This window comes from Bos javanicus, chromosome 12 (genome assembly GCF_032452875.1).
Source record: "Bos javanicus breed banteng chromosome 12, ARS-OSU_banteng_1.0, whole genome shotgun sequence".
In the NCBI taxonomy this organism is placed as follows: domain Eukaryota; kingdom Metazoa; phylum Chordata; class Mammalia; order Artiodactyla; family Bovidae; genus Bos; species Bos javanicus.
The window spans coordinates 77,057,304-77,079,118 of record NC_083879.1 but is presented as its reverse complement, the minus strand read 5'-3'; the positions used below and the strand labels follow the sequence as shown (position 1 = coordinate 77,079,118).

At 45.4% G+C, this 21,815-nt stretch overlaps 1 protein-coding gene across 15 annotated transcripts in view; it reads right to left on the bottom strand.

Annotated features, from left to right (window-relative positions):
* The window catches only part of CLYBL (citramalyl-CoA lyase), a 266,287-nt gene that overhangs the window by 10,218 nt on the left and 234,254 nt on the right, over positions 1-21,815 (bottom strand). For 6 of the 15 annotated variants that reach the window (XM_061435298.1, XM_061435303.1, XM_061435307.1 and 3 more), the window contains 2 exons: positions 20,276-20,395; positions 17,635-19,266 (listed from right to left, as the gene is read on the bottom strand). In XM_061435298.1, the coding sequence (XP_061291282.1) occupies positions 20,300-20,395 (96 nt within the window). In that variant the 3' untranslated portion in view covers positions 17,635-19,266; positions 20,276-20,299. Of the gene's footprint in view, positions 1-17,634; positions 20,396-21,815 lie in introns of those variants that run through there. The other 9 variants (XM_061435304.1, XM_061435302.1, XM_061435295.1 and 6 more) reach the window with 5 other exon arrangements.

The following is a 21,815-nucleotide window of genomic DNA, read 5'->3' as shown; positions in this document are numbered from 1 at the left end:
CATCTGCATATCTGAGGTTATTGATATTTCTCCCGGCAATCTTGATTCCAGCTTGTGCTTCTTCCAGTCCAGCATTTCTCATGATGTACTCTGCATATCAGTTAAATAAGCAGGGTGACAATATACAGCCTTGATGTACTCCTTTTCCTATTTGGAACCAGTTTGTTGTTCCATGTCCAGTTCTAACTGTTGCTTCCTGACTTGCATATGGGTTTCTGGTGGTCAGGTGGTCTGGTATTCCCATCTCTTTCAGAATTTCCCACAGTTTATTGTGATCCACACAGTCAAAGGCTTTGGCATAGTCAATAAAGCAGAAATAGATGTTTTTCAGGAACTCTCTTGCTCTTTTGATGATCCAGCAGATGTTGGCAATTTGATCTCTGCCTTTTCTAAAACCAGCTTGAACTTCTGGAAGTTCATGGTTCATGATTTGCTGAAGCCTATCTTGGAGAACTTTGAGCATTACTTTACTAGCATGTGAGATGAGTGCAATTGTGCGGTAGTTTGAGCATTCTTTGGCATTGCCTTTCTTTGGGATTGGAATGAAAACTGACCTTTTCCAGTCCTGTGGCCACTGTTGAGTTTTCCAAATTTGCTGGCATATTGAGTGCAGCACTTTCACAGCATCATCTTTCAGGATTTGAAAAAGCTCAACTGGAATTCCATCACCTCCACTAGCTTTGTTCATAGTGATGCTTTCTAAGGCCCACTTGACTTCACATTCCAGGATGTCTGGCTCTAGGTCAGTGATCACACCATCATGATTATCCGGGTCATGAAGATCTCTTTTGTACAGTTCTTTTTTTTTTTTTTTTTCATTCACAAAGTTTATTATGACCTTTTATTGCTGCTAAGTCGCTTCAGTCGTGTCCGACTCTATGCGACCCCATAGACGGCAGCCCATCAGGCTCCCCCGTCCGTGGGATTCTCCAGGCAAGAACACTGGAGTGGGTTGCCATTTCCTTCTCCATTTTGTACAGTTCTTATGTGTATTCTTGCCACCTCTTCTTAATATCTTCTGCTTCTGTTAGGTCCATACCATTTCTGTCCTTTATCGAGCCCATCTTTGCATGAAATGTTCCCTTGGTATCTCTAATTTTCTTGAAGAGATCTCTTGTCTTTCCCATTCTATTGTTTTCCTCTATTTCTTTGCATTGATTGCTGAGGAAGGCTTTCTTATATCTCTCCTTGCTATTCTTTGGAACTCTGCATTCAGATGCTTTTATCTTTCCTTTTCTCCTTTGCTTTTTGTTTCCCTTCTTTTCACAGCTATTTGTAAGGCCTCCTCAGACAGCCATTTTGCTTTTTTGCATTCATTTTTCTTGGGGATGGTCTTGATCCCTGTCTGTTGTACAATGTCATGAACCTCTGTCCATAGTTCATCAGGCACTCTATCAGATCTAGTCCCTTAAATCTATTTCTCACTTCCACTGTATAATCAGAAGGGATTTGATTTAGGTCATACCTGAATGGTCTAATGGTTTTGCCTACTTTTTTCAATTTAAATCTGAGTTTGGCAATAAGGAGTTCATGATCTGAGCCACAGTCAGCTCCCGGTCTTGTTTTTGTTGACTGTATAGAGCTTCTCCATCTTTGGCTGCAAAGAAGATAATCAGTCTGATTTCGGTGTTGACCATCTGGTGATGTCCATGTGTAGAGTCTTCTCTTGTGTTGTTGGAAGAGGGTGTTTGCTATGACCAGTGCATTCTCTTGGCAAAACTCTATTAGCCTTTGCCCTGCTTCATTCTGTACTCCCAGGCCAAATTTGCCTGTTACTCCAGGTGTTTCTTGACTTCCTACTTTTGTGTTCCAGTCCCCTACAATGAAAAGGACATCTTTTTTGGGTGTTAGTTCTAAAAGGTCTTGTAGTTCTTCATAGAACCGTTCAACTTCAGCTTCTTCAGTGTTACTGGTCGGGGTATAGGCTTGGATTACTGTGATAGTGAATGGTTTGCCTTGGAAACCAACAGAGATGATTCTGTCGTTTTTGAGACTGCATCCAAGTACTGCAAAGGACCCTCCCAGTTGAAGAGGAGACAGAAGCTCATCACTGAGTCATCCATACTGAGGTCTAGTTGGAGGAGGTAATGAGAGAGGCTCCTAAATAGAGGGGCTTGGTCTGAATTAGGTGCTTCCCTGGTGGCTCAGACAGTAAAGAATCTGCCTGCAATGTGGGAGACCCAGGTTCGATCCCTGGGTCAGGAAGATCCCCTGGAGAAGGGAAGGACAACCCACTTCAGTATTCTTGCCTGGAGAATCCCATAGACGGAGGAGTCTGGCGGGCTCCAGTCCATGGGGTCACAAAGAGTTGGACATGACTGAAGGACTAACATTTTTTAGGGCTTCCCAGGTGGCTCAGTGGGTAAAGAACGCAACTGCAATGCAGGAGGCACAGGAGATGCGGGTTTGATCCCTGGGTCTGACAGTTATGTTGAATGGGACACTGGTGGCTTGGACAGAAGCCCCAGCCCTGTTTTCTGCGGGACCCTGGGGGTGAAGTCACGAAGGCTCTGTGTGCGGCTGGTGGGAAGATGGCGTCTACTTTTGACAGAGAGCCGGCGTCACTTACACACATGATCACTTTCAATCCTCACAGCAACCCGAGGGAGGGTCGGTTTACCTAGAAGGAGCTGGTGGCTCAGAGAAGGGGTAAGTGACTTGCTTGGCTGCAGTCACAGTCAGCCAGTGACCATGGACCCACAGGGAGGGCCAAGTATTAACAGAGCCGGCCCCACTGGTGATCAAGTGGCCAAAATAGTGGAGCTGCAGCTTCAGCATCAGTCCTTCCAATGAATATTCATGGTTGACTTCTTTTAGGAATGACTGGTTTCATCTTGCTGTCTAAGGGACTCTCAAGAGTCTTCTCCAGCACCACAATTTGAAAGCATCAATTCTTTGGTACTCAGCCTTCATTATGGGCCAACTCTCACATCCATACATGACTACTGGAAACGCATAGCTTTGACTAGACGGACCTTTGTCAGCAAAGTGATGTCTCTGCTTTTTAATATGCTGTCTAGGTTTGTCATAGGTTTTCTTCCAAGGAGCAAGCATCTTTTAATTTCATGGCTGATGCTGAAGCTAAAGCTGCAATACTTTGGCCACCTGATACAAAGAGCCAACTCATTGGAAAAGACCCTGAAGCTGACTCAATGGACATGAGTTTGAGCAAACCCCAGGAGATAGTGGACAGGGAAGATTGGTGTGCTGCAGACCATGGGATTGCAAAGAGTCAGACACGACTTGGTGACTAAACAACAACAGTGGTGATCTCTCAGGAGTGGGGGTTAGGCAGGTCACTATGGGATCCAGGCTTCAATCCTAGGAGAAGAGCAGTCACACCATGGCTCTGGGGGACAGGAAGCCACCCAGTATGTTCAATGAGAAAAAGGACCCTGAGGCTGATCCAAAGGTAAGGTTTAGGCCAGAGGGGCAGAGGTAGAGACACAAGACAGGCCCTGGTTAGCAGTCACTGCCTGGGCCCTGTTTGGAAGCAGTTCTGAGCCTGCATCTGGACTCAGTTGGAAAGGATTCTGAGGTTGATTAGCCATGTCTGCCCTGGACCAAGGGAGAGGGAGTAGTAGTTATTCAGAATGCATTTGCAACCCTCACTTAGATGTGTCTTGGCTTTGAGAATGTTTTTCTTTTGGTTAAATGCTTATTCTGGCTTCCCAGGTGGCTCAGATTGTAAAGTGTCTGCCTGCAATGCAGGAGACTTGGGTTCGATCCCTGGGTTGGGAAGATTCCCTGGAGAAGGGCATGGCAACCCACTCCTGTACTCTTGCCTGGAAAATCCCATGGACAGAGGAGCCTGGTAGGCTACAGTCCATGGGGTCACAAAGAGTCAGACACGACTGAGCAACTTCACTTTAAATGCTTATTATTTTCCACAGACAGGAATCTTACCTCTCCTTCCTTGATTAACCTGAGTGAGTCCACGGTTTTGGAGTTATACCTCGTCACAAGTCCTATTAGGGGACAGTCATCAGGCATACACGAAGAGAAAGTCAAACAGAGTTCTTAATGAGAATTTAAAATTCATAGAACACAGAAAAGTTTATTTCATATTTATTTATATGGTACTTAGTACAAGCTTGCTTATAAAAAAAATCCTGAGTTTTACAGATGTTAACTCATTTACTCCTCATAACAACCCTAAAAGATAGATTCTAGTATTAACCTCATTTTAAAGCCCAGAGAAGCTAAGCAACTTGTCCAAGGTCACATAGCTTTGTGAACTCAAGCAGTCTGATGCCAGTCTGCCTGATTAAATCAACTGAGTCCACATTTCTGTTTTGCTTTCCTTGTGGTATTGTGCCTTCTATGCTTCATGTTTGTTTTCCAGAATGGACTGTGAATTTTGAAGGAAGGGATCACATTTAATTTAATTTCTTTTTTCCCCACACTGTGCAGCATGCAGGATTGAAGTTCCCTGACCAAAGATTGAACCCTCGAAGTAGAAGGGTGGAGTCTTAACCACTGGACTGCTGGGGATATCTCTTAATTTTTTAAAATATAATTTGTTTTAGGATGACATTTTACTGTGTATAAGTATCTGACACACAGGAGGAGCTGAAACATGTCTACTATTAGTGGTATGATTTGGGGAATCAGTCATTTTGTATTTGAGTCATTTTCTACTAGTGTGTCTGGTTCCACCACTAGAGTGAGCTTCTGGGGGTGGGACTGTGAGTTATTTCTTTCTATATCCCCATGATCTAACACAATAGAGAGGAGACCCTCTCTCATTAGTTCATCAATCCATTAGCTCATTCAACAAAAGTTGATTAAGAACAAGCATCATGCTTAGTGCTAGCAATGAACAAAGTAGAAGAAATTTCTGTCTCTGTGGCTTAATTCCAACCTCACAAGAACAGATACTAAAAAAATGATGGCGACATTCCTTAACTTTGACACGTTTGTGCATTTTGCCAGAAATAATACTAGATTATCTGTCATGGTAACTTGCAGTTCCTACCTTTCCATACTGTGTGATGAAGTCAAGTCGCCAACCGTTGTTTACTTCCTCTTTTATGGACCAGCAGCCCTGGTAGCCCACTGTTAGTCAGATCTAATGTTTAAAGGTAAGAGCGAGCCCTTTTGGTGTAGAGCCTGCGGAAGAGTGATTGGGTTCCCACAAGGCGAGGGGGAACCGCGTCATCCCCTTTTGTTATATGAAAAGCTTCAAGCCTTATTAAGTGATGACAGAGAGTGCACTTGGCTTCTGGGATTTCTTTGAAGGCTTGCCTGTGGCCTGCTGCCTGGAAGCAGGAACGATTCCACAAATGGTCTGGGAGCCACCGTGCAGACCGCCCTTCGCACCAGGTCCAGGTGTGTAAACAGAGCAGACAGGCCTCCCCCCGGGAGAGGGAATTCCGAGGGTGGACAGCTGGAAAGGAGCGGCGTTCAGGATCGCTTTTCCTCCCGCAGTATCTCAAACATTCCCTCGACCCGCTTTTCCAGCTCTCTGAGGCTGCTAATGGCATTAAGATCCTCCTAATGGAGAAGGAGCAGGCTTTCTCCAGAACCCACCAGGAGTGGGTGGCCAAGGCAGGGGTTGGGGGTGGGAATCAGGTTCCTCTCATGCCAGTCCTGGGCACGGTCCATGACTGGCCGCAGCTGAGCCCATCCTCCCAGTGCCCGCATCCTGGCAGCAGGAGGCTTTAGATCGTATGAGAATTTCCTGCCGGGGTCTCTCTACCCAGGGCCTTCTAGGTGACTGCAGCACCATCAAAAGCGGTGTTTCATAGATTCTGTTTATAATTAGCTCCAACTTGTTTTTTTAATTTTTGATATATATTTCATGAAAAATTTGGAAACACAAAAATGTAAAAAGAAGTCAAAATGAAAATCAGCAATAGGCTCTACCTCCAAACACAGTAATTGCTAACATTTTGGTGAATTTTCTTTGTTGTGATTTCTTATTGACACCTTTGGAGAAGGAAATGGCAACCCACTCCAGAATATCTCGCCTGGAGTCAGACACGACTTAGCGACTACACACACACGAAATCACATTGTAATAATAATAACAGCTAACACTTATTGAGGGCATACTATGTGTCAGGTACTCATCTTTTCTGTTAAGTCTCATAACCATCCTATGAGATAGGTACCACTATTACCCCCATTTCACAGAGAATAAAACTGAGGCACAGAGAGGCTAGTTTCTTGCCCAGGGTTCCTCAAATGTAAGAAGTAGATAGAAGTCAGACAGTTCAGCTCCAGACTCTACATGTACAGCTTGGTATCTGTTGTTAAATGAAGCTTTTATTTTATTCAGAAACACAAGCTTTAAGTGGCTGCTTAATATTCCATCATGGTTTCCTACTTCTCTAATTTAAATGATACAACTGTGAGTTGTGTTTGTGAATGAGGCTTTTTCTATATTTAGGATCACAGGATTTCCCAGATCCAGAGGTAAAAGGAAAAGTAAATAACAGTAAGTCTGTGGACACACACTGCCAAATAGTTTCCAGGAGGACTACACCTAGTTACACTGCCACCGGCCTTGGCAGGTTTTGGCCTTGGAGGTTTGCACTCAAGAAATGATTTAGTTTGCTAGTCAAAAAACTTGGAGAAGGCGATGGCAACCCCACTCCAGTACTCTTGCCTGGGAATCCCAGGGACAGAGGAGCCTGGTGGGCTGAAGTCCGTGGGGTTGCTAAGAGTCAGGCACGACTGAGCGACTTCACTTTCACTTTTCGCTTTCATGCATTGGAGAAGGAAATGGCAACCCACTCCAGTGTTCTTGCCTGAGAATCCCAGGGAGAGGGGAGCCTGGTGGGCTGCCGTCGATGGAGTCGGACACGACTGAAGCAACTTAGCAGCAGCAGCAGCACCAGTGAAAAAACGTATATTATTGCTTTAAATTTTCTCTGGTCCAGTTTCTGACTACTCGTAATAATGATGAACTTTCACTCTCATCCAAATTTTGATTTTCGGGGCTTTCCCTGGCAGTCCAGTGGTTAGGATTCCATGGTTCCACAGCATACAGTGGGGGCCTGGGTTCGATCCCTGGTCTGGGAACTATGATCCCACTAGCTTTGAGTGGGAAACAAAAAACAAAACAAACAAACAAAAAGAAACAAAAAACAAATTCTGATTTTTTTTTAATTTGTTGCAAAGTTTTGACTACTTTTTTTTTCTTTTTTTTTTAAATTTTATTTTATTTTTAAACTGTACAATATTGTATTAGTTTTGCCAAATATCGAAATGAATCCGCCACAGGTATACCCACGTTCCCCATCCTGAACCCTCCTCCCTCCTCCCTCCCCTACCCTCCCTCTGGGTCATCCCAGTGCACCAGCCCCAAGCATCCAGTACCGTGCATCGAACCTGGACTGGCGACTCGTTTCATACATGATATTATACATGTTTCAATGCTATTCTCCCAAATCTCCCCACCCTCTCCCTCTCCCATTTTTGCCTAGATTTATTTTGCTCACCTCTAGTCATCCTTACTTAAAACAACAAAATTAAATGGTAACAAACATTTTTCTGTTTACAAAACTTACATCCATTTTAGAAAATAAGGAAAAACCCCAAATCCCACATTTGGGCTTCCCTGGTGGCTCAGATGGTAAAGAATCTGCCTGCTAACGCAGGAGACTTGGGTTCAACCCCAGGAGAGGGAAGATGCCCTGGAGAAGGAAATGGCAACCCACTCCAGTATTCTTGCCTGGGAAATTCCACGGACAGAGGAGCCTGGCAGGCTACAGTCCATGGGGTCACAAGAGTCGGACACAACTGAGGCGACTAAACAACAATTTTATCATTCATCTTACTTCTTGGCTATCACAGTGATATGAGTTCATTGTAGCCAATTTGAAAGGTACAGAAAAGTGTAAAGGGGCAGAAAGTGAAATAACCAAGCAAGGGCAAATGTTTCAACAGTTCTTGTCATTAAATGTTTTAAAAATCTTTTCATAAACATTCTTTTTTTATGATTGCATGAGAATCTGCCTCTAAGATACTCTTGATTTCTTCCTTATTTTTTGGTCTCAGGCCTGGAGCTATGATCTTGGTGCACGTTTGTTGTAAAGGATAAGGAAGAGTAATTAGAACAGGATGGGGGCTGGGGAACCAGAATGAGAAAGGCTTTAACCACCCACGTTCTTTCACTCTGAGGGATCTGTTGGACTGGGGGCCTTGGGGCCAGCCTCAGGATGACCCTTTGAGCCCATCAGTGACACAGTGATGTCACTTATGCAGCCACACTGTAGAAGCTCAATTAATATCTGCCGGAGGAGTGAACTAATGAGCATGTTCTATGTAGGTATGCCACATATTAACGTGCCATCTCCCGTAACTCTATAGCTTTAATCATTGCATCTCGGCATTCCTTTTGTTAAAAAAAAAAAAGAAAAAAGGTTTGCATCTGGGATCCCAGGTCCTGGCCTTATTAGGATCCTTGAGGAGTGGCCAAATAGAGGTCTTTCAGCCCAAGGCAAATAATTGAGATCAAAGCTCCCTGGATCTCTCCTGGGAGGTCCGTGGCCCTCTAGTCCAAAGACTGGAGTGCCCCTTTTCCCTTGGTGACCTGCAAGCATGCCACCTCCGATGCATGAGGAAGGGGAAATAGGAGGCAGCTAAGGTGTGGGAAGGGGGAGGGGTGCCGTACCTGGGGGAGGCGGGGTGACGGCCAGAGTTGACCAAGCTGGCTCAAAGGGCCGAGGAGACCTCAGCTGAGACTTTTTCCTAGAAGGAGCCCTTGCTCTCAGCGTGGTTTCCCTTGCTCTCTTGAGGCCATCAGAGGTGACAGCTAAGCTCACTTCTGCCTTCGAGGGACCCTGGGACTCACTTGGATGAGCTGTTATTAGACATCCCTTTGCTTCTGTTTTTATAAAACCAGTATGTTGTAAAGCTCTATGGTTCGAGTGTTTTGAGATCATCAGATGACACTGGGAGAAATACTGCTTTTGCTGAGATATTTTAAATATATGTAGGAAAAATAAATTTGCAGAATATCAGTCATGGAGCATGACATTGCCACTGAAAAGAGCCAACTTAAGTGAGTTCACAGGAAGGGCAGACATCCACACAAGTGTACCTTATTTCAAAAGTTAAAAGTGAGACATCTCAAGGCTGTGACCATTCCAACCTATTCTGTGACCAGTCAGGGATGTGCATGTGGATAAAATTCCCAAGTGTATCGTGGGAAGAATTAGTCAACTATTGTTCAAGCGGTGTGGCCCAAAATGTAGTTATGGAAACCTAAGTTTGCTTTTTAAAGTTTAGCATGGCCAGGAGTTGCCAAATCATGTTACGATATTGTACCTTAGACCTCTAATATAAAAGCCATATTGTGTCTTTCAGAGTTTTATTTGGTTGTTTCTCTTTTTAACCTGCAAAATGATGGGTTCGACTTGGGTATTTACTAAATGTTCACCTGATAATTCTAATATGTGCCAGGGTCCAGATCTTTGCCTAAGGTGATCTTAAAAGTCCTTCTTTGGCACCAAAATGCTGTGACTTCTACAATTTTAAGTCATAATAAATAAGAGAATCAGATTCATGTAGCAGATAATTCTGCTTGAAAACATCTTCCTAAATTCAGAGGTCTCAGAAATCCTAAAATGAAACTTACTTAATAAGTGGTCCAACCCTCATGAAATATTTTGGGTGGAGCTTATGAATTTGGCAAGTTTATGTTTGTTCCAGATTCCAATATTCCTATATGAGTTTTAAGTCAATACCAAAAAATAAAAAGTATTTTTTTGTCTTTGAGAGTCAGAATGTGGTCAAAGTGTTTCCAAGTAGAAATCAGAAGGCTCAAGTGAAACTGTTTATGGATAAGAGAGGAGAAATGAAGATATTGAATCTTTGCCGGTAGCTTGAGATGACAATTCCGTGTGTATGTGTGTGTGTGTGTGTGAGAGAGAGAGAGAGAGAGAGATCTGGGAGGAGTAGCTGATGTGGGGGACTATGTCACAGAAACTAAAGGGACAAACTGCAACCATGGGGCCAGGGTGCTACTGGTTTCAAACTAGGAACCCTTTTCACTGAAGACTATGTCCCCAGAACCATCAAGTTTTCAAATACAGCTCAACTGGAGATGGTTTTTATTTTTCCTGGTATGAAGTCTGGGATCTCAAGTTCAGGACTCAAATGACCATATTCCGTGTCTACCAGAGAAGAGTGTCTGTTGCAAAGACATGTGACATTGCAGCCTCTCCACGAATAAGTCAGGAAACAGAACCATCCAAATCTGGTATTTAGATTAGAAATACAAGTGAAGAAGGAAGGTTACCATCAGAAATGTGCATTTCTAAAGATATTCATTTGAAAGTTTTGAAAAAAAGTAAAGCTCATGCCCTGGGGCTTCTGGGTGTATGCACAAAATACAATAATTAAATTAAGTCCAGCAGTTAAAATTCCTCATAAAAAGAAAAAGCTGGAGCGCTTCCCAATGGGGAATGCTTGACTTAAAAGGAAGGTTTTACTCTGTGGCCTGAAGGTCAACAAACTGCGACTCTGTGGGAATGTATAAAATTTCTTAAAGGGGTTCTCCGGTCTTTGTTTTGTTGAAAGAAAATAAAAGAGCAAAAAGGGACAAGTTTTGAAAATTCAAAAAATGAAGGTGCAGTCCTAAAATCATCATGATTTTTATAAACGCAGCACTGGAGGCTATGGAAACACGCTCTTTTCTGAGTACTAATGCAACACATATGCTCTCTGAGAAGGAAGGAAAAAGGCCAATGGTGCCTTTGGAGCAAACTGTTTTCAAATGTGCTGATTTTCACAGGCAGTGCATGCAAATTCATGACCCATTTATTTGCTACTTATTTTGAAAATATTCGCCTGAAATAGTCTCATAAATAAATGCCACAATTTAAAATTCCTTAGATGATGTGAAGATGGACTGGTTTTCACAAAGTTCTTTACAAAGCCAAGTTGTGGAGGAAAAAAATAATTTGGGGGGACTCCACCCTCAGTCATCCAGAGTGGAATGTTCATCATAATTTGAAAATACCTGTTTTTATAAATAATCATTTACTGTTACGTTTCTGTTAATGTCCTCCCCCGAAGAAATAAAGTTAAGAACGGGATAGAAAGCAGATTTTTATCTCTTTAAACTCTGTGATTCGTAAGCAGCCTTCTGGGTTCCCACGTGAGTTGCAGGTTGCACACTCACATGATGTCTCCTGAAACATAAAGAACGAGTAACCAGTTTGCCAGATCCGCATCTTCTCGATCACTTAACGAGAATCTGAATGTTGGCCCTGCTTTAAGACGGCGCGATCAAAATGCCGGACATGAGAAATAGCAGCTTTGGCAGCAGTGTTTAGTTTACTGAGTAATTAGCAGCCTCACTGACATTTCTCCATGGAGTTCCAAAGTACAGTATTAGCTCTCCTCTGCACTCCGGCTCTCTGCAGTGAAATGGGCCAATAAACTCCCCCTGCCAGGTTCACAGTAAATGAAGGACCACAGAGGGTCCTGGGGGGAATTCACAGCTTAAGGACACTCGACTTACCACTTCCCAAACACAGACACATCATTGGAAAAATTAATTTTTACCCACTTTTGTTTTCTTCCCTATGTTCATTATTTTTTGGTTTACAAATTTGCAAGAAGAAGAAGGAAGGTCAAAAATTATAAGAAAAAGGGAAACAGAAGGAGAACAGTGGATGGAGGGGCTGGATGGAATGCGAGGTGATGCACAGAAGAGTGGGGGCCACGGGGGTGCTGCAGGAGTGGGGGGCGGCCAAGAGGAGACCCCATCCTTGGGTCCAGGTCCAGCTCCTTCAGCCCTCTCCTAGAACCCCTTTCCTGATACCACCCAAGACGTCGTCCAGCCATTGCACCAGTCCTCTCAGGGGGCCATCCTGGCAAAATGTGTGCAGGGCTCTTTAGTCTGGGAGCGGCTCGGGGGGACACGAAGCCTACCTAGAGGAAGGGCTTGCGTGGTGGCAGGGCTCCCTGGCTGTTTGAAATGTGAGGACCTCGCACACGCTCGCCAGGGTCAGGCACCATCTCTGAAGGAGGCAGCTGTTGAAAAAGAGGCTTCAGCCATGTTCTCATTGCTTCGAAAAACTCCCCTGGCGCTTCCTTTGTGGGGAGCATGACGGGGGTTCACGGTTGTGCACCCGTGTGGTTCGGCGGTTTCATTTCCAGACTGTGGTCGAATTCTTGGTTTTGCCAGCTGTGTGACCTTGAGCAAGTCCACTGGAAGGGCCAATATTTGTACACATCTGGGAGGCAGGATGTCTGGTGGAGGAAACTGAGGTCTCGGGGCCTACTTTTAGTGAAAACATCTTTAGTGAGCTCTTATGGGGGTGCAGGGGGCTGAGCGATGGGCAGGAGAGGGATATGGACATGTGTGGCAGTGTCCTTTGTTCAGCGCCCCACACCACCCAGCCACCCCAGCACACAAAGTATTACAACAGAGCTCTTGACCCAGTGCAGTGGAGAACTGGGGGAGGGCCAGCACATTGTCTCTGGGGAGCTGGGAAGACTTCACAGAAGTGCTCTTTAAGCTGCGTCTTGCAAAATGGTTAGGAGTTTGTTAGGTACCACAGAGAGGCAGGGGTGACGGCTCATGCACAGCCTTTGCACTGGAGTGTCAGGCCCTGAAACCAGGCAGACAGAGTCCAGCTGCCCAGTGGCCAGGGCACTGGGGGCAGGGCCCCCCCCAGGGGCAGGCAGCGTGTTGCTGGGTTGGTGTGGGAATGCCGGCAAGGCTCCTGGTAGCCGGTGCTCCCTCGCACCACGCTGGGAGGAGCATCACCGAGCGGCCCTGGAAGCCGCTGCCTGAATTCCAGTCCCTGGAAATTCCAAGGAGGAAACGGATGTGTTCCTCTCCGAATTTGGGAGTTTGCATTATTAACAGTTTTCCCAGAGATTCTAAGCCAGAAGTTCATGCTGGTTTAACGTTGTTCCTTCCATGGAACCCAAAAGAGCCCATTAAAAAGAAAAAAAAAATTAAGTAAGATGCTGAGAGTGCGTAGTCTTCTGAAGGAAGTCTCCACACCACAAAGCTATGTCAGATGGAACGTTCAGTTTTCTCTGGACTCTTTTTCTGTGTCTGAATCACCAGAGCAACTGGATGGATTGTTTCAAGTCAAAACAAAACCCAAACCAGCTATGTGGCACTATCTAGACAAAAAACAAAAACAAAAAACACCCAGCTTTCTTTTCACTGAGTTCACCTCCTTAGCTAGGTTTTTTGGTGTGTTTTTTTTTTTTTTTTTTTAAGAAATGTACTTATTTTTAACTTGAAAGATAATTGCTTTACAGTGTTGTGTTGGTTTCTGCCATACATCAGCATTAGCTAGATACTTTAACGTTGGGATATAGTCGGTGTTTGGTCTTCTCTGGTGTTCAGTGTATCAACTCTCTTACTGATATAATGAAGGGTATCTGTGAAGTTCCTTCTAGGGCTTAGACTAACCTCTGGGACCACGTCCCATTTTCTCTATGTCTACATGCTGCACACAGTGTGACAGAGAAATTGATTCTGAGCAACCGAGAAGTCTGATGCAGTTGCAGGATGCCCCACTGGGGTCAATAGGTAGGCACAGGTGATCTGAGCCTGGGTGGTTCTTCCTGGTGATGAGAAGCTTTGTCTTTGACTCAGGGTTTGACAGTGATACTCCAAGAAGTCTGGTCCCCTCTGCCCTTCCTGAACGTCTGTTCTGATTCCCGAACAAGAGCTCGTATTGGAGAAAAACACCCTGAGTTGGCCAAACTCGGCCCTAAGACTGAGCACAGCTTTCCAGTTCCCGGTGTCCGGCCAAGGGCAGAACGGGGCCAAGACCCAGTGTGTTTGATCTCTTAGCAAATCTGACAGGCTGTTTACAAACATGCGGAAAGGCTGACTTCACTCCTCAGACCTCAGGCAGGACTCTGGTGTCAGGACTGCAGCCTGGCTGCACTCGTAGGGGCCAAAAGAATTGGGGAGAAGGAGATGAAATAGGTGGGGGGGAAAGTGGCTGGTTTTCAAAGCATATGGCGTGTAGTTTTTCAAAGGCTTCAGATTCTTAATTCGCACCTCTCTTGTTACTGTCACTGCAGTAGCCAGTGGCACTTCTTTTTGTTTTGACATTTGACATTATTTTATGCCTTTACTCCTTTTTTCACTTCACAGAAGAACATTTTAATTTTAAAAGAAAAGTGCGTCCGGAACCAGTCCTGCGGCTTTCAGACTAGCTGTCTGGCGTCCAGTCGGGCTCAAGAGGTGTTTGTTGAATGAATAAGTGAATGAATGAAGTGATTCTCTCGAAAAAGTTATGAGGAATCTTTACCTTTAGCAAAGATTGGGTTATTTTTCTTCCAGAAACTCGGAATTATCACTTAAAGTATCCTCTATGGAATCTGATAAGAAAATCAAAAAAGAGGCTTTTGAAGCAAGTCACTAAAAAGCTCTCTGAAAGGGAATGTTCCTTTTTCTCTTGATTCTAATATCGTGCTTAATAAGAGGGCAGTCCCTCCCACCCCCTGCAATGATTGAAAAGCAAGGGGACCCCGATCGGCCAAGGGTCCCCGGGTTAGGGATGGGCTCCGTGCTGGGCAGGCTCAGGGCTCTGGGCTTCGGTCACGGACTCCTGGACCAGGGACGTGCCTGGCGCTAGCAGGGCCCCCAGGGCCTCGTCCCGGCGCCCGGCCGCGGCGCCGACCTGGGAGGAGGGCACAGGGGCCGGCGGGTCCCCGGGGCGGGCGCGAGGGCCCCGCGCAGGTGTCGGGCCTGTGCGCGGGGTGCGGCGGGGGTGCGCGGGGGCCTGGGAGACCCGAGAGAGACGTTATTGTTGCACTGTAACGAGTCTGATTAACATGCTCCTGACACTTTCTCTTAGTTTCTCGGGCTCCTAGCAACAGCGCACAAAGGCGCGGGATTGTCCGGGCTCCGCGGGGACACGGGGCAGCCTTTGATCTACCACCACTGCAGCGGGGCTGCGCGACGGGCTCGCCGGCCCACTGCGCGCCCCCGCCCCGCCCGCCGACCCGACGGCGCAGCCTTGGGAGCGGCCACCGCGTGGGCCGGGCCTCGCCGGCCGGGTCCCGCCGGTCGGGCCCCGCGCCGTGCGCCCGGACCTCAGGCTTCGGGAAGCGCGGGTGGCGGGGACGCGCGCGCAGGTCCTTCCGACGGGGCAATATGGGCCGCCCTTTCTGTCGCAAGATGCAAACAGTAAAACCTAGCGGGTCGCTTAGAGTGGAAGAAAATCAAAATTAAAAAAAAAAAATGCGTGAGCAACAAACAAATCCTCGAAGATTTTGTAAAACATTAAAAATTGTAAAGAAACATTCTGCAGGCTTCAGCCCGTTTAGCTAAATCTGTGCTCGATCGGAAGGGGCTAACGATGATTTCGGTTTCCTCCTACAAATCACTTTCTTTTCGTCGCTGGCAGCTCTTATAGATTCGTAAGGAAATATGCTGCTAAATAGTTACTGGAATTTAAACCAACTAACCACCACCACCACCATTCGTCACAGAGCAGTAAAAAGCTGCCCGTTCCCACCGCGCCGGCTTTCAGGTACTAAGGTCTTTGCAAGTCATTTATTTTCCATTTTGTTCATTCTCTTAACCCTCACCCCATTCCGATTTAAAATAAAGTGCGGAAAGAAGGACTAAGGTTTTAACATTTTAATGCTGAAGTCTGCCAATTACTTTCCCCCGAAGTTGCAACGTGGAAACCTCGCGGGGATGGATCTCGCGCCGGGAGGACAGTGTCCGCCAGCCTGGGGTTCGGGCTTTGCGGTTACAGAAGGTTCGGTGACCGTCTGCAGCATTAGCAGGCACAAGATCCTGCTGTTACTCTGAGGGCCCCTTTCGTAGCATCAACTGCCTTCCAAGTACCAGAGGTAAAAAATCAAAATCAAAACGGAAGACACTTAGCTTTCCAAGATAAAAAAAGCAGAATGCCCTTCAAAAGAAAAAACGTGTATTAACTGCTCTCAAGACATCACTAGAAAATTCATCCTCCCTGTTGAAGATCATTTTCCTGACGTCCCAAAGAATTATTAGGGGCTGAGGCGTTCATGATAATAACACGCATGTTTTAGAAGAGAAAAAGAAAACCCTACATGGTCTATTCCATTTACTCAGCAAAATATGCCAGGCAAGGAGTTACTTTGAAATTCAAACTGGCAGCGGCAAGTCTTGGTTCTAGAAGACACTTTTCCCAGTCAGTCCCTGGAGGACAGGGTATCCAGGCAGCTGGGGATTCAATACTTGTAAATCTGATGTCCAGGAACTTCCCAACTTGTACCTGACTCCGCTGGAGTCCCCCTCACCATTTCAATAAAACATGATTGTACTGATATAATTCTCTATACATTAAAATGAGGTTGTCACAGATTGTCATTAAGACCTCAGAAAAACAATGAAGACATTATTGGGCACCCCCCCTCAGGCAAGGTATTAGGGGATAAAACCATCTACACCACACGGGTCCTATTGAGATTAATGAAAAAATTATGCAAAAAAAAAATATCTCAATTTCATTTCCCCGTGACGGGGCTTCGCATACATACAGTCAGGCTTGCCTTACACCTGATGATTTATTAAACTAATCTGCGGTGATCACCACTGATGTTCTCAACTCAATCTTGTCCTGGCTCATTTTCTAAGTAATTGTTTCTCATTAGTTCTGATAATGTTTTAATAGTGTTACCCATAATTTAGCCCCCAAGAATTAATAACAGGGGGGTAATATGGCAAAGCAGCTTGTGATGAGCTGCATAAAATCGAAACAGGTATGGTTTTTAATTAATCAAATTACTGCAATGTTCTCTTCTGATAGCCAGTCCATGCCTAGATGGGAGGAATTCCCAGGTTGGACGTTGTCATGTGCCAAGGTGGGTGAGCTCACCAGCTGCCGTTACCCACCCTGTATGACCTTAACCCACGGAGGCACCAAAGAGAAGTGGGTATGAAAACAGTGGGGATACCTCTAGCCTCCCAACATCTTTGTTCTTCTTTGACCCTGACTCAGCCCTCTTCTGGGTCCCTCATTAAAGTATGTGGTCAGAGAGTGGGGACCTTGGCCCAGAATTTTGAATCAAGTAGGTCCTGGTGTCATGAGCTTACCATGGTTGGGACCCTGGGGTTATGAGAAAGATGATAAATCTGATACTTAGGGAGACTTAAAAAACAAAGTGGTTTTGTTGGAACAAAGTGTGGTTTGAGATGAAGGGTGTGGTGACTAGTCCAATACGGCCCGAAGTCTGGGAACCTGTGATCCCACTGGGGATGGCGGTGGGGAAGACCTTGCCAGGCCCGGCTCTAAGGACCACCTGGAGATCCTGCTGAGATCATAGCTTTTCTCCATGTCTGTATGCCTTTGCCCTGGCCTCTAGGGTCCCTTAGAGTGGGGGCCTTGGCTCTCAAGGACCCCCAGTTTCTAGGAGGTCCACCTATCAGGTCTGGGGGGTGCCTATGTAACAGGGGTGAAAATGAGGATGTCTCCCTTTTATGCTGTCAAAACCTGGGGCTAGGGGGAGGTTAACCTGGACCAGCCTGTGAGGATGGGCAGGGTAGCCGCATTGAAATGGGGGCTGCCTGTAGAAAGAACGAAGAAAGGCTTTTATCACCTTCTTTTGTTTAAGACAGGCTCTGCCTATGCTTCTGAAAACTAAGCTCATGGCATCCGGTCCCATCACTTCATGGCAAATAGATGGGGAAACAAAGGAAACAGTGAGAGACTTTATTTTCTTGGGCTCCAAAATCACTGCAGACGGTGACTGCAGCCGTGAATTTAAAAGACAGTTGCTCCTTGGAAGAAAAGCTATGACAAACCTAGACAGCATATTAAAAAGCAGAGATGTTACTTTGCCGACAAAGGTCCGCATAGTCAAGGCTATGGTTTTCCCAGTAGTCATGTATGGATGTGAGAGCTGGACCATAAAGAAGGCTGAGCACCAAAGAATTAATGCTTTTGAACTGTGGTGTTGGAGAAGAGTCTTGAGAGTCCCTTGGACTGCAAGGAGATCCAACCAGTCAATCCTAAAGAAATCAACCCTGAATATTCATTGGAAGGACTGATGCTGAAGCTGAAACTCCAATACTTTGGCCACCTCATGCAAAGAGCCGACTCACTGGAAAAAATCCTGATGCTGGGAAAGATAGAAGGCAAGAAGAAAAGGGGATGACAGAGATGGTTGGATGGCATCACCAATCAATAGGCATGAGTTTGAGCAAACTCCAGGAGATGGTGAAGGACAGGGAAGCCTGGCGTGCTGCAGTCCATGGGATTACAGAGTCGGACACACGTGAACGACTGAACAACAAGTGCTTCTGATATCCTGATGGTGTTATACTGCAGGACAAAATCACAGGAAGCCTCCCTCTGCCTCCAAGCAGTCCTCCTGGATTTCAGTGTTCTGAGAAGCGGGCTCCGGCTGCACAAAAACCGTGGTTTTTAAACCACAGGTCATGATTTACCCTGCGCACACTGACAGCAGCCTCAATGGGCACAGCTGCTCAATAGGTTGCGGGGGATGGCTTCTTCCATGACTGCTGCCCACTGCCACTGTCCGAAGTCCTAAAGCCCAGTTTGGGTGCAGGCTGGTCACCGCCAAGTTGGCTGAGACCCCACCTTCATCCTTGCAGCCCCTCTGAGGGATGAGAAGGCAGGTTCCCACCTTTTTTTTTTCCCCAAGTGGACACCAGCCAAGCACATCCCATCTCAGTTAAGAGATGATGTCTCCTCCTGTCCCGTGTTAGGGAGAATATTAGTTCATGTCTTAAGCCTGTGTTTCCCAGGACTTGCCCAGCCTGGATTGCGTTCCTCCGTGTGTCTGTGGCAACTGCCCTGCCCTGGTGGTGGATGCTGCGTGACTGCTTGTGGGCCTCTCCCACTTTGCTTGGGTTCCATGGTGCCTTTCCTTGTATATAACCGTCAGCCCTACTCCCCTCTTGGGCTTTCTGGAGGAGCTGGAAGAGGTAGGAGAAAAGCAAACCCCTGGTTGGGGCACATGGTAGGGGCCACGTAGTAGATAAAAAGGGCGTAGGAGAAAGTGAAAAATGAAAAAAAAAAAAAACTGTTTTCTATTTACAAATTTAAATAAACAGAACAGCCTTCCCTGCGGTGTTTGTCTGAGAGTGGCAGCTTTGCTGCTGTGTAGGTCATGAAAAGGTTGGTGTAGAGTTTAAAACTTCCCATTCTGTTAATTTCTTAAAGAACAGTCGTCCGGAGTCTCCACACAAAAGCTCATGATTTAATGAGGAGCAGAAACAAAATCTCTGATTGTTGGTGTTTCAAATTTCATTGGCGTCCTCTGGCAAACACAAGTTGATCCTTCGCGGCTTCAATACCCTTTAGCCTTCAATATAAGAGCACATGCTGAATAGGGAAGAATGGCTGGTTGTTATGTTTATTTACCCTTACTACAAGCTGGGTTAACCTCTTCAAAACAGCTTTACTAAGCCCGTTAACCACACCACCCATATGACCTGTAGCCGCATCTCTAATGTGATGCAAATCTCACAGGGCACCATATGCACCAGCTCGGAGGCATTGTGTCTTCTCAGAGGCTACAAGTTTATTGCTGAGGAGGCCCTGTCCCAGCCGTACATTTACGGCGGGGAGATGGCCTCAATGGCAAACAGTTAAACAGGGAAATAAAGGGAGAGAATAGATGGTCTTGTGTTTCTGCACATTTATATTTTAATTGCTGGTAACAGTTGACCCAAAAGCATTCACCCAGGATGAGGGCTTTCAGAGCCATCACCTAGCACTCTGAGGAGAGGGAGGTTTCATTTTGGGGAAGAGGGTGGAGATGAAAGCAACCAGTTTTGACGATTTATTTTTACAAGGTATCTATATAAACCTGTATGGTCCTTAACTTCTCTATGCCATCTCTGCTGTTTTACCAGGTTACTAGTGAAATAAACACCATCCCTTCATTGAGTTGTTATTTTTTAAAAGGTTGGCCTTTCTTAAAAATTATTTACGGTGTTGTGTGAACAATGAACAATGTGGGAAACATTTAACATCAGCAGGGTGAAGGGAGTTTACATATTCAGGAAAAATATGTTTTGTTAAAGACTTAACTTTCACTCACAGCCCATCTCTCCCCACTGTTTTATCTCCCTGCGAAATCAGAAGTCCAAACTTGGAACACATCCATGAACAGTAAAATCACACACTTGGAACCAAAAAGAAGAAAGTCCATTTTTAGAGGAATAACTGGCCCCAGTGAGATTAAAAAAAAAAAAATTGTGATTAACATGAACTGTAAATGAGGAAAGGCTCCAATCCAGCATACTAAGAAGTTGCCTTGAGTATAATGGTTTGTCTTTAAGAAAAACCACTGTATATGTTCGGCCCACCTGATGAGAGCTTCATTTAGCAGATCATTTTTCCTTGATGGATGTGGCAAGCGTAACAATGTTCTGGGCCTGCTTCAGTAATGGCATGTCGATCATACTCCCTCGGAAAGTAAAGGCTCCCTGGAAGACAGAGAATACAAACTTCCTGAAAGAATGCTCGGAAATTATAGGCTTCCTTTCTGTGCACACTTGTACGACAAGAACATTTCAGATTCCACCTGAATTATACTGACTTTCCTACCCAACTTTTGAGAAAGCCAAAGTAAATTACAGGGGACAGATTTCTTTTCTTCCTCCTAAAGAGGGGGAGGAAAAAAAAAAACCCTTCAGTGTTTTAATGGAGAGGAAAAACCGTCAGACACAAGATACTGGAAACTGTTCATTTAACTCTTGAAATCAAGCAGAAAACAAGGGTGGAAGGAAAATGTAAATACTTCCTTATGTGCTTTTTGAAATATTGCATAGGAGTGTGAAAACAGTAATACACTCTGGCAACTGATTGTTGTTGGAGTAAATAATTGTACGGTCAGGTTAACAGGAGAATGCTTCCTTCTTGCTGTAACCTAATTGCAGGGTTGCACTACCATGTGATGGGAAGACAGAAGGTAGAACTGCACTGGGTAAAAAGAGATCCCTCTGTCTGTCAGTACACATTCCTCAGAAAAGGATTAAAGTGACAGGGGCCGTGAGTCTGTAACAAAGAAATCATAGCTCTGTTGAATGGTGAGCCTGGAAAGAACCTGCAATCTCTTGGTTTATCCCCATTTTACAGACTCACTTTTTTTTTAAAATATATTCTTATTTATGTATTTGGATGCACTGGGTCTTAGTTGTGCTATGTGGGATCTAGTTCCCCGACCAGGGATCAAACCCCGACCCCCTGCATTAGGAGTGTGGAGTCTTAGCCACTGGGCCACCAGGGAAGTCCCCCAAGGCTCAGTTTTGTTTTTTTTTTAACCTTTTGTAAATACTTATTGAATGTATCACATGATCTCAGTCCTGTTCAAGGTGAGGACTCTGAGGCCCAAGGAAGTTAACTTGATTTTCCAAGGTCACTTCACTAGGAAAAGTTAGAGCTGGGGCTAGTACTCGGGTCTCAGAACCCCAAGCCTTCATTACAGACTCATGTTAAGAGGACAAGGTAGTTTACTTAGTGCCTCAGAGAAAAGAATTAAATGGACAGAAGCAGCATGCCCAGAGTCTGAAGTTAATGTCTCGTTATCCATGTTCTTTTAATCACTTCTTTTTGCCGCTTACAGTCATAGCTCTTCTTTTTTCAAAAATATTCCCTGATGGCTCTGATGGTAAAGAATCTGCCTGCAATGCAGAAGACCTGGGTTCGATCCCTGGGTTGGGAAGATCCCCTGGAGGAGGAAATGGCAACCCACTCCAGTATTCTTGCCTGGGAAATCCCATGGACAGAGGAGCCTGGTGGGCTATAGTCCACCGGGTTGAAAAGAGTCCGACACGACTGAGCAACTAACACTTTCACTTTCACGTTATTTATTTGGCTGTGCCAGGTCTTAGTTTCGGCATTTGA